This window comes from Ursus arctos, unplaced genomic scaffold (genome assembly GCF_023065955.2).
Source record: "Ursus arctos isolate Adak ecotype North America unplaced genomic scaffold, UrsArc2.0 scaffold_12, whole genome shotgun sequence".
NCBI lineage: Eukaryota > Metazoa > Chordata > Mammalia > Carnivora > Ursidae > Ursus > Ursus arctos.
Window position 1 is genome coordinate 5,157,623 of NW_026622786.1, and position 12,974 is coordinate 5,170,596.

Sequence of the window (12,974 nt, forward strand, 5' to 3'; positions counted from 1 at the left end):
ACAAAAACAGACACATAGACCAATGGAACAGAATAGAGAGCCCAGAAATGGACCTTCAGCTCTTTGGGCAACTAATATTTGATAAAACAGGAAAAAACATCTGGTGGGAAAAGGACAGTCTCTTCAATAAATGGTGCTGGGAAAATTGGACAGCTACATGCAAAAGAATGAAACTTGACCACTATCTCACACCATACACAAAAATAAATTCCAAATGGATGAACGACCTCGATGTGAGACAGGAATCCATCAAAATCCTAGAGGAGAACATAGGCAGCAACATCTACGACATCGGCCAAAGCAACCTTTTTCATGACACATCCCCAAAGGCAAGAGAAACAAAAGATAAAATGAATTTATGGGACTTCATCAAGATTAAAAGTTTCTGCACAGCCAAGAAACAGTCAGAAAAACTAAGAGGCAGCCCACGGAATGGGAGAATATATTTGCAAATGACACTACAGACAAAGGACTAGTATCCAAGATCTACAAAGAACTTCTCAAACTCAATACATGAGAAACAAATAAACAAATCAAAAAATGGGCAGAAGATATGAACAAACACTTTTCCAATGAAGACATACAAATGGCTAACAGACACATGAAAAAATGTTCAAAATCATTAGCCATCAAGGAAATTCAAATCAAAACCACACTGAGATACCACCTTACGCCAGTTAGTATGGCAAAAATAGACAAGGCAAGAAACAACAATCGTTGGAGAGAATGTGGAGAAAGGGGATCCCTCCTACGTTGTTGATGGGAATGCAAGTTGGTACAGCCACTCTGGAAAACAGTGTGGAGGTCCCTTAAAAAGTTAAAAATTGAGCTACCCTATGATCCAGCCATTGCACTACTGGGTGTTTACCCCAAAGATACAGATGTAGTGAAGAGAAGGGCCATATGCACCCCAATGTTCATAGCAGCAATGTCCACAATAGCTAAATCGTGGAAGGAGCCGAGATGCCCTTCAACAGATGACTGGATTAAGAAGTTGTGGTCCATATATACAATGGAATATTACTCAGCTATCAGAAAGAACGAGTTCTCAACATTTGCTACAACATGGACGGCACTGGAGGAGATAATGCTAAGTGAAATAAGTCAAACAGAGAAAGACAACTATCATATGATTTCTCTCATCTATGGCACATAAGAACTAGGATGATCGGTAGGGGAAGAAAGGGATAAAGAAAGGGGGGTAATCAGAAGGGGGAATGAAGCATGAGAGACTATGGATATGAGAAACAAACTAAGGGCCTCAGAGGGGAGGGGGGTGGGGGAATGGGATAGGCTGGTGATGGGTAGTAAGGAGGGCACGTATTGCATGGTGCAGTGGGTGTCATACACAACTAATGAATCATCGAGCCTTACATAGGAAACCGGGGATGTACTGTATGGTGACTAACATAATATAATAAAAAATCATTATAAATATAAAAAAAAAGTGCCTGGGTGGCTCAGTTGGTGAAGCAGCTGCCTTATGCTCAGGTCATGATCTCAGGGTCCTGGGATCTAGCCCCTACCTCCTCTGTCAGTCTCCCCACTGAGCAGGGAATGTGCTTCTCCCTCCCCCTCTGCCCTCCCCTCCCTACCTCCACACCCCCCCCCGCTCTTGCTCTCTGTCTATTTCATATAAATAAATAAAACCTTTAAAAAAATAAAATAAAATGATAACATGGATAAAAGATTTGTGAACAGCTCAGCAAAGCATATAAGGACATGACAAGATCTACATCATTACTTTAGGAAAATGCAAATTGAAACCACTATCTGCCAATTAAAATGGCAAAAATGAAAAGAATCTCCATTCCAAGTATTGGCAAGGATGTGTAGGAGCTAGAATTCTCGTACACTGCTGATGGGTATGTTAAATTCTACAACTACTCTAGAAAATAGTTTGGAAATTCTGTTTTGTTTATAAGATTGATTGATTTGAGAGAGAGGGAGAGAAAGTGAGTGGGGGAGCAGTAGAGGGAGAAGGAGAGGGACAGAATATTAAGCAGACTCCCTGCTGAGCATGGAGACCTACTTGGGGCTGGATCTCACCACCAATGAGATCATGACCTGAGCCGGAATCAATGTCAGACACTTAACCGACATAAATATATCAAAGTGAAAGAACAGCGATTCAAAAATATACCCACATATGCACAGCTATTTGATTTTGTATACGTGTGTGTGTATATGTTAATATTCTTTACTGGGGAAGTGGAAGACTTTTCTGTTAAAGGTAATAGAGCAAAAGATGATTTGTTTTTTAAAAAGTAAATATTAACAAACACTTCCCACTACATATTGAAATTAATTGGAGATATGAAAGCAAGAATTCCAAAGCTGATAAAAGAAAAATAGGAAGTATTTTCACAATATTGGCATAGACAAATATTTCTAAAACAGGACACAATAGCACTCACCATAAAAAATTCAATTAAATTGCTGTTCATGAAAACTAAAGGCTTCTGTATACCATAAGACATTCTTCAAAAATGAAAAGGCCATCTATAGACCAGGAATGATTATTTTCAATACATATATCTGACAAAACACTCATCCAAAATATATCAAGAACTCTTATAAATCACAAAGAAAATGAGAAACAACCTAGTATATTAATGGGCAGAAATATTTTAAAAAGCCCATCCCAAAAGAAGACATCCAAATGATAATAAGCATATGAAAACCCAATGGGGTATATGCTAGATTGGTTGCCTTTTTTTTTTTTTAAGTGGACCCCAACACAAGGCTCCAATTCACGACCATGAGATCAAGACGTAAGCTGAGGTCGAGTTGGATGGTGCCCCCGAAATGGTTTCTAATGCTGCCACCTCTCTTCACATGTGGCCTTGGGAAGCTTTGTAATATTTCTCAGGTTTTTTTTTTTTCTCATCAGGAAAAGGATAACATCTGAGTAATAAGACAATTCATAGGATTCAGTATAATCACCTGGTAGGGTGCAAGAACTGTACTTTTGCTAAGAATGTATTTGACCTTGAATTATCCTTTACACATTTTTAAAAGCACAGACAATTGGCGAAGAACAGACAAGTTGTTCTAAAATAAATATCCTTTCACCTTTACTTTTTTTAAAAAAGATTTTTTTATTATGTTGTGTTAGTCACCATGCAGTACATCCTTAGTTTTTGATGTAGTGTTCCATGATTCATTGTTTTTGTGTGTGTGTGTTTTGTTTTAGTTTTTGTTTTGTTTTTTGTTTTTTTTAAAGATTTTATTTATTTATTTGACAGAGAGAGAGGCACCGAGAGAGGGAACACAGGCAGGGGGAGTGGGAGAGGAAGAAGCAGGCTCCCAGCAGAGGAGGAGCCTGATGTGGGGCTCAATCCCAGGACTCTGGGATCATGCCCTGAGCCAAACACAGATGCTTAAGGACTGAGCCACCCAGGCGCCACTCCATGATTCATTGTTTGCGCATAACACCCCGTGCCCCATGCAATATGTGCCCTCCTTAATACCTGTCACTGGCATATCCCAATCCCCCCACCCCCTCCCCTCTGAAGCCCTCAGTTTGTTTCCCAGAGTCCATAGTCTCTCGTGGTTCATTCCCCCTTCTGTTTACACCCCCTTCATTCTTCCCTTCCTTCTCCTACCAATCTCCCTGCTATTTCTTACCTTCCATAAATGAGTGAAACCATATGATAATTGTCTTTCTCTGCTTGGCTTATTTCACTTAGCATAATCTCCTCCAGTCCAGCCCATGGTACTGCAAAGGTTGGGTATCTTCCTTTCTGATGGCTGAGTAGAATTCCATTGTATATATGGGCCACATCTTCTTTATCCATTTGTCTGTTGAAGGGCATCTCGGCTCCTTCCACAATTTAGCTATTGTGGACAATGCCGCTATGAATATTGAGGTGCATATGGCCCTTCTCTTCACTACATCCGTATCTTTGGGGTAAATACGCAGGAGTACAATTGCTGGGTCATAGCATAGCTCTAGTTTTAACTTTTTGAGGGAACTCAACACTGTTTTCCAAAGTGGCTGTACCAACTTCCATTCCGACCAACAGTGTAAGAGGGTTCCCCTTTCTGCACATCTTCTCCAACATCTGTTGTTGCTTGCCTTGTCCATTTTTGCCATTCTAACTGGCATAAGGTGGTATCTCAATGTGGTTTTGATTTGAATTTCCCTGATGGTTGATGATTTTGAACATTTTTTCATGTGTCTGTTAGCCATTTGTATGTCTTCATTGGAAAAGTGTCTGTTCATAACTTCTGCCCACTTTTTGATTTGATTATTTGTTTCTCGTGTATTGAGTTTACGAAGTTCTTTATAGATCTTGGATACCGGTCTTTTATCTGTAGTGTCATTTGCAAATATCTTCTCCCATTCTGTGGGCTGTCTCTTAGTTTTTTTCACCTTTTACCTTTTCTATAAAGAAATCATGTATATAATATGAAGATTGGAGGGGAACCAATTTGTATTGAACAACTTTCCCCAAACCCTGAGGCATGTCTACTTTCCACGAAGACAAGAGATGAAATTCTTGACTAGGTCCAACCCCTGCAGCCTTCTCGGTCTGGAGGGGACTGAGAAAGTCCAACCTAGCCCTAGAATGATCTGGACTACCGGACAAGTGTTCCTCAGAAAAATAATCAACTACTCACCACTATAGGCCCTGGCAATTTGTGAAACTATGCATGAGGTGTAGACCAACTCAACTATATAACCAGGACTCTCCCCTGAATCAAGGCCAGGATATCGTTAGATACCATTTCCAAAATCTCTGTTATAGGCCACGGCATGCACCATAGGAGGGAAACCAAGCACAAGAATATCAATTGAGATATCAATCAACAGACAATTAATCAAGAGACAAGAAACATTATTAACTAATGTCCACCACCCCCTAAAACCCAGGAAAGTGCTCATTCAAAAGCAATGTTTTGAGGAATATGTAGTTATAAATCTTCATGATTTGGGGTTAGAAGCCAGTTTCTTAAATGGACAAGCAACCCAAGAATAAATAGATAACCCGGATTTCATCAAAATTAAAAGGTTTTTGTTTCAAAGGACACTATCAAGGAAGTGAAAAGCCAAATCACACAATGGGAGAAATATTTACAAATTGTATATGTGATGGAGGTTTGCTATCTAGAATACAAAAAACAAAAACAAAAACAAAAACAAAAAAAACCCAAAAAACCCCCAAACCCAAAAGGCCTCTTCCAACTAAGCCATAAAAAGACAGCCAACTTAAGAATGGGAAAAAGAGTTTGAGTAGACTTTCTCTAAAGGATAATACCAATGCAACAATGAACACATGAAATGGTGCTCAGTATCATCAGTCATTAGGGAAACACAAATCTAAAGCACAGGAGATATCACTTCACCCCACTAGTATGACTTGTAGAGAAATGGAATTCTTACACGTTCTTAGTGGGAGTGTAAAATGGTGTCGTCGCTTTGCTGTGGAAAATAGTTTGGCAGTTTCTCAAAAAGTTAAACATAGGGTTACATATGAGTGAGCAATTCTGCTCCTAGGTATATAGCTAAGAAAATTGAAAATACATGTCCACAGAAGGGGAAGAGTAGCCTACATAACACAGAGATGCAGGAAGAAGAACACTGAGAGAGCAGGGACAGGAAACAGTTTCCAAACTTCATTGCATAGATTAACTCTGGTTTTTCTCTTATTTTCTTGTTTTTTTTGTCATTTGTTTGTTTGTTTTGCTTTAAAGAAAACTTTATTTACTACATACATCCTAAAAATGTGATGTAAATAGAGGAAGATCCAAATAAATTTAAAAGCTTTTCAAATACAAAGCAACTAAAGATAACTAAAGCACTAGAATGTTTCTAGTGTTTTTAATGGCTAGAGAAAAAAAAAAAAACTAGAGAAGACACAGAGAAGAACATCGTGATAGTCTGCGACTTTGGAATATTTCCCTTAAGATCTGTTTTACCTTAAAGACAAGTGGGATGAGTTCATGACAGCCCTTAAGAATATCTGTTGGGAGAGGTGCAGTTAGTTGAGCATCTGACTCTTGGTTTAGGCTAGGGTGATGATCTCATGGGTTGTGAGACTGAGCCCCTTGTCTCACTCTCTCCCTTTACCCATGCCCCCATTCTCTCTCTCAAATAAATAAATCTTTAAGAAAAAAGAAAGGAAACTTCTTGGGAAGCTATTTGTGCCTTGATGATTTTATACACACATAAGAATGAAGAATGAGAACTATGCTGACATCATTTTTTAGAAAGAGATGGGAACTGTGGTCTCAGCACAAGGGTGGACAACTATTGAGAGTGGCCACTGAGGGTAGGTCTCCATCAGTGATGACCCTCAGGGGAGACCAGTCAGCCTGGTGTATCAGCACGGCCTCGGCAACTGGAAGGCAGTGGCTCCCCGGGTTCCATTGAAAGCCCCAACGTTCCAAATCTGTTATTGTAAGTGCAGACCGTTACCTGGCATTCTGGGTGCTCCCTCTGTCATTCCGGTTGGAGCCTGAGCTGGGGCAGGGCCTTTGGCTATCAGCTCTGGCATCTTGAACCTTGTTTTTGTGGTTACTGAGTCTCAAGTGCTGTGGGGTATTGTTCAAATTGTTCCCAACAGTAAGTAGAGAATTCCTGTATCCTCAACCCTCAGTCCTGATTTAAACCTACTTGATTTCACTGGGTTTTAACCCATCCTGTGTTTGGGTTTCTTCTGCTCATTCCCCAGCTCTACCTCTTCTGCCACACGTCACCATGGCAGCACCTCTTGGCCCTCTTTCCGATCCTGGGGCAGAAAAGAGCCTCCTAGAAATCAACCAGGACCTTCAGTCCCAGCTGGAGAAAAGCAAGCAGGACTTCCGAGACCTCAAGGAGAAATTCCTTATATCCGAAGCTACTGCCTACTCCCTGGCCAACCAGCTGCAGAAATACAGTAAGTCCTACAAGGTCATGCTCACCAAAGCGATGGCTGTCTGTATTCCTTCTGAGAAACTAAAACCCTCTGCAGATGTTGTCCTTTCTATTTCCACTGTCACAATAAATTTCATTCTGACCACAATCCAGGAATGGTAGAGGTGGGTATTTTACCCTCAGTTTGCTGAGGATGGGAAAACTGAAGACAAATAGGTTAGCAACCTCCACAGGCTGGCTGTTACAAGTAGGGTGGGGCTAGAGTTCACAACCCAGTTATTGATTCATGGTGCAGACACAGAAATGCCTGGTCCTCTCAGGATTGTCTCTGTGCTGTATCAGATCCTGCATCACAGTGACTGCAGAACTCCATCAGGTCAGGTTCCTCTGATGTCCCACTGGCAAAGCACCGAGCTAGTGACACTGGGGAAACATGCTGATGGTACACATGGGGGGAGGGTAGCAGGTGACATGATCTGCTTTCAAGGAGATAGAGGTGGGTTCTGCTTTCTCTGAAACTGTGGTATCCATGAGTGATGGCATCCACACAGTGACTCCCCTGGTGAGAGGGAACCCGTGCAGGCTCTGCTTCCTGGCTCCACAGAGGCCATTTGATACCCTGTGATAAGGCTGAGCATGTTTCCGGGAACATCAGACAACCTCTGCTACCTCCCCTGTATCTCCCTGAGCTGGGGAACCTTCAATGATGTAGGGAGCCCAACAGTTCGAGGCCTGGGCCATGAGACATGTGGCCAAGAGAGAATGAGGGTGAGTGGGGGAGGCCATGGCCCCAGGAACCACCCAAGCCAGTGCGTGGGGTAGGCTCTCCCCCACAGTAAGCCTGAAATGAGGAGCTCGGTGGCCTTATTTTTAAGAGGGGGCTGCGGTGCCCAAGGAATCATGAGAATGGGGCACGTGCACAGCCGAGCAATAGGAAGGAATCCTGACAACTCTGAGCCGGGAGTTTTCTCATTTTCTCACAATCTGCTTTCAATACAACAAGGGGAGGTAAAATTAAAAACGATTGATGCAGACAAAAGTAAAAATTGAAGCCTGTTATTTAGGAAAGTGAAGAGGTGATGAGCTTTCAGGGAAGGACAAACAAAGTTTTATTTACAACTTTCCCGATAATCATCCCATTAACTGGGAACACAGTTGTGAAGATGATGAAAACAGGTATCACCCGAGGACTTGCGGTGGAGGTAACACAGCACAGGGGTGAAGAGCATGGGCTCTGGGCCAGGCTTCCTGGACTCAAATCCAACTGCCTATCTTCCTGTGCCTCAGATTCCTCCTCTGTTAAACTACTACTATTGTGGGTGCTACTTCTCTGAGTCGAAATGTATACTGAGTAGTTCCTTGTAAAGCTCTAACAGCAGAGCCTGGCACCGTGTAAACTCTGTTCATAATTCTACTGCTTCTAATAACACACACTTTATTAGGATTTGGCCATATTCCTTCCAGGTCCTTCTGCTTTTATGCATTCTAGTTCACACGAGTGTATCGGGTGAATTTTTACCTTTGAGATACTTGTTCAGTATAGAAATCCTAGTTCAGGGGACCCATCGGTCCTGGAGTCCTGGGGGCCTTACGTCATGTCCCTGCTTAGTGTTTTACTTAAGAGGCCACAAGACTTGCTAGAGTGGCCATGATCAGGGTCGGTGTCAGGGGATACGAATCCTGACTCTGCCAAATACCTGCTACTCACTGCGTCTACTTCCCCTCTGAGCTTTGGGGCTGTTCTTTCCTGGGCTCTGAAACAGGGAGGAATAGAATGCCCTGTAGTTAGTAGGCTGAGGAATGAGAAGTGGAGCTCCCCGGGCAGAGCCTGGTTACCAGGGTTCCATTTGTGCTGGAATGGACCCCATCTCCTCCCTTGAAGACAGCGAGCACCACAGCATATCCAGCTTTCCACTGAGACAGGCATCTCTGTTTCTCAGAGTGCGAAGAGTCCAGCGACATCATCGAATCTGTGCTGGGGGAGAAGGGGCAGCTGGAGAAGGGGGAGTGGGCAGACACGTTGGCTGAGAAGCTCAGGTAAGCAGGGCTCTGTGTGGGAGGCCGGAGGGAAGCTGTGGGCATCTCTGACCTGGGGCAGCAACAAGTCTGGGCCAGAAGGGCAGAAACCCTCACGGCAGGCACGTTCCACAACTATGTCTAAAACAACTAAGACAACAGTGATTGGTAAATGATGGACTCCAATGACTCAGAGCCTCATTCTCTCTTGTAAAAAAATATCAAAGTCGCCAAATTCAAGGGAACAGTTTGTGGCATTTAGCACATTCACAGTGTTGTGAGATCACTACCTCATTTCCCTTTCACACAGTCACGACCTGGCTGACTACAGCTTGTCATCCGTTCCTTCAGCAAATGCTGTCCTCTTGACCCTGCCATTCTCCTGAGCTCAGGACTTAACACCAGCCCTACGGTCCACACTTCTCTGTCTGCCAGTGTGTCCATTCGCTGCACGACGCACTATATGGAGTTTTCCAGGGAAATGGGTGTGCCCAAAGTGAGCAGCTGAGGGACATGTCTGTGACGTGTGCTTAGGAGGACCCCTGGGTCTGTTTCCAGAAGGAAAAGATGCAAGGGATGTCAAGGGGGCTCACAGGAGCACTCTCTGATACAGAGGAGGCCTTGTTTTACTTTCTTCTTTCTCTGCCACAGGCAGGTCACCACACATGTGCACAAATTTGTTTCAGCGGCTTCTTGTGGGAAATTCTGTCAGAAATCTCCCCAAAAGCTCTTATAATCTATTGATCCACTCTCTGCATTGTTAAATTTTCTCTCTGTCCCACCGTAGACAGTGCCATCTGCTGATCAAAGACCAGACTGAAGAGCTGACCCGTTTATATGATAAGTTACGCGAAGGGAGAGATGTTTGCCAACTCCTTGATAAACACCTCGAGGACCTCCTCTCCCATGATGACCCTGAGCATTGCCAAGGACAGGGGTTCCAAGAGCAACTGGCTGAGGGACGCAGGCTGGCCAAGTGCCTTGCCCGAAAGCTCAGCTCAGGTAAGGCAGCCAGAGGCCCTGATTGCACTGAGCTGCTGCAAGGCCCTGGGCTCACAAGAGTCTTCCCACTTGCCCTCACACTGTTTGTAGCAGCTGTCCTCTGTTCCCCATTGTGCGCAAGGCCATGAGAGGACCAGGACTAGAAGGTGGTAACAGAGAGGAGAAATGCACAGGCTGGAGGTCATAGTGCTCCACATGTCTGCTTCCTCCCTGAGGGAACGCAGCCCTTGGGGCAGGAGGCAGCATCCACCAGTGTTAGAATCTGGAAAGGAGACTGTGACAGGAGGCAGCTAGTTAGTGTGCTAGGATCCCCGCCTAAGTGGGAGGTTCCCAGACTCAGCCAAGTCTGTATGAACTGTGGGTGAGAGAGTGAGGTTTACTTCATCCATATCTGTCTCCTCATCTGTAATGTATATCAAATAACCTGTTGTCACTGTAGTGAGCAGATACGGAAAATTCATGAATGCACTTCAGACAAAGTAGAACCCCTGACCGGGTGGAGTTGGATGAGGAACTTGATGCAGTAGGACTTGGAGGTGGGAACGCTGTTTAGACAGGAAAACGTTTCATAGATGACCCCTTGGTAACACAGGAGCCCACGCGGGGGCCCATGAAGTCTCCAGTGGTTGGATGTGGGACAGGGTGGTTGTCCTGTCCTCAGGACAAGGAGGAGGCTCTATGTGAGAGCTGTGAACGCACAGAGAGCCTGTGCCTGTGGCGCGACTCGTGGCACGCTGCTAGGCATGGTTTGTAGAAGTCAAGATTGAAACTGGACAAGTATCCCCTGATATGGAGAACAAGAGACAGTAGAAGCTATTGCCCAGGGTCAGTGATGCTGATCCTCAGAATCAGAGACACACTGCCTGATGCATCAGAAAGCCATGCCACAGCAATTCTTAAAGACAGTGCCCTAAACGCAGTGGATGCCTAGTCATGCAAGGACACTTATGTCTCTCGGGCCATAGAGGCCACTGTGTTCATAGTGGTGATGTGGGAATAGCTGACGGTACATTTCTGAATTTATTTGCAGAAAATTATGATGAGGAGGAGGATGAACATGAAGAAGAAACACGGACCCCCAGGTGACAATGAATGTTCAGGAACCGGTAATGTGTGGGTAAAAATGGACAGGGTCTCAGAAAGAAAAGGAAGTGAGGTCAAGAGAGTCACAGATGTCAGATGCAAGGATTAGCAAAACGATAGGTGGTCAGCAAAGCATGGCCCTGTTGCCTGTTGTCTCTGTGGTGCTGTAAACCAAGATGGATTCACCAGCCTCAGGACTCCCTGTATAGACAAAATACCCATTCTTTCCTGTGACTGGACACCAGGAGATGCGTATCTACTTCCTACACAGTTCTGTAAGGGCCTTGGTAGGAAGGTGACCAGCAAAGGAATTGGTACACAGACACTAGCAAAATTAACCAGCAAGAGAAGTAACTTACCAAAACCAAACACGTGGGGTGTCATGTGACACTATTAATACAAAGGTGCCTAGCAGCCACACATTTCTGCAGTCTGCAGTGACTCCAGAGCTGTAACCACTTGGTCAATCTATGTTAAAGTCAACACGACTCAGGCATGTGGTGGCTGCCCTGGGCCTGGTCTCCCTCTGTGCTTCATGCCGTGACTGTACCATACTGGGGTGGTAGAGTCTCATTCCTCGTCAGCCCTGCTGTGGGCAGTGCTCTGCGTATCTGCTGCTGCTACTCTCCCCCCATCCCCCACCATGGCAGCCACACTTTGCCTCTTGTAGGATGGATAGCTTTTTCCCTCTCCAAGCGATGGCCCTTTGCTTCTAGTGACCATTCCCTATAACTCCCATCAAAACCAGCTAGGAAGCCATGATGTCTGATCCCCCCGGTTTGATCTGTTGTCATTCCTGTCTCACCCGGCACAGCGTGGAGCAGGAAGAAGTCGAAAAGAAGGAAGTCCTACAGGACAGAGTGGATGATTGCGATTTGACCCCTTCGGTTCTGGAAGAAGGGTGTGACAGCGACCAGTCTTACAGTGATGGTGAGTTCCCATTTGAAGAACAGGAAATCGGCTCTGCTCTGGATGTAGCCAGAGAATGGTCCCATACCAAAGGGGATGAAACTCCATGTGGTTCCCCAGGTAGTGTCCCTATTCCTTGTTCCTCACACCCTGTGTAGACTCAGAGTCTTAATCCCCATAAGTAGATCCTAGGGCAACCGTGATGATGATCTCCTAGAAAAAGTAAATTTTTCCCAATGCCTTAGGCCAGGAAATCAAGCCACTTATCATAAGACAATATCAGAAGCACCCTGAAATATTCTTCTGCCTAAACCTGTTCTCACATTGAGCATATCTGAGTGCCTGGCTAGCATTAGACACTAGATTATTAATGTACCAAGCAGGATCTGCTTAATGACTGCCCTGTCTTTATGTATTTACAGAAAATCAAATCTCTCATAAGGAGGAAGAAGACCAAGACCCGATAGGCCCCAGGTAACTCTGAAGAATCCTGGGTTGTTATTTCAGTGGTTAAACTGAAGGACTGCATTTCAAGGAAGAAACATAAACTGCCAGACATGCCTGTTTTATCTGTTCTCCAATCACAAAGTACCTTTGTTTAACCATGAAGTGTGGCTTCACATGTTACATGGTTAAGTTCCATTTACTGACCCCTTCACGTCAATAACCTGCAGGGGGTGGAACTTGGTGAATTAGCAGTCACTGGGATTCTCTGCATTCTCCTGTTCTCTCCTTTTGGTAAAAGGACAGTGAGAGGCCTATCTGCCTCTCCCTGTTTGGTGTTACCACACCGAGGATATATTATAGCCAAAGAATACCTAAAAAAACCATTCACGTCATAAGAAAGAGGCACCAACGACACAAGGTCTCTCCATATGGATGTTGTCTTTTAAAGCCTGTGTTCACTTGGTCACCCAAGGTAGTATCAACAATATTTATGCAAAAGTGTTGAAGCCACCTTTAGGATTCCCCATGTGCGCTGTGAGCTATGTGTTCCATTCCATAGTCGTTCAGTTTGTTGCTCAGAAGCTTAGCTCTGTGGCCACTATCCTGAGCACCTTTTGTTCTCTGTCTCTACTGCCCCCACAGCAGTCACACTCTT

At 44.3% G+C, this 12,974-nt stretch overlaps 1 protein-coding gene across 1 annotated transcript in view; it reads left to right on the plus strand.

Annotated features, from left to right (window-relative positions):
* Window positions 1–12,974, plus strand: part of LOC125282136 (neuroblastoma breakpoint family member 6-like) — a 66,564-nt gene that overhangs the window by 36,295 nt on the left and 17,295 nt on the right. Inside the window, exons 8-14 of the mRNA XM_057310741.1 lie at window positions 6,681–7,020; window positions 7,183–7,304; window positions 8,782–8,899; window positions 9,666–10,001; window positions 10,783–10,962; window positions 11,778–11,893; window positions 12,295–12,346. Of these exons, the coding sequence (XP_057166724.1) occupies window positions 6,681–7,020; window positions 7,183–7,304; window positions 8,782–8,899; window positions 9,666–10,001; window positions 10,783–10,962; window positions 11,778–11,893; window positions 12,295–12,346 (1,264 nt within the window). The remainder of the gene's footprint in view (window positions 1–6,680; window positions 7,021–7,182; window positions 7,305–8,781; window positions 8,900–9,665; window positions 10,002–10,782; window positions 10,963–11,777; window positions 11,894–12,294; window positions 12,347–12,974) is intronic.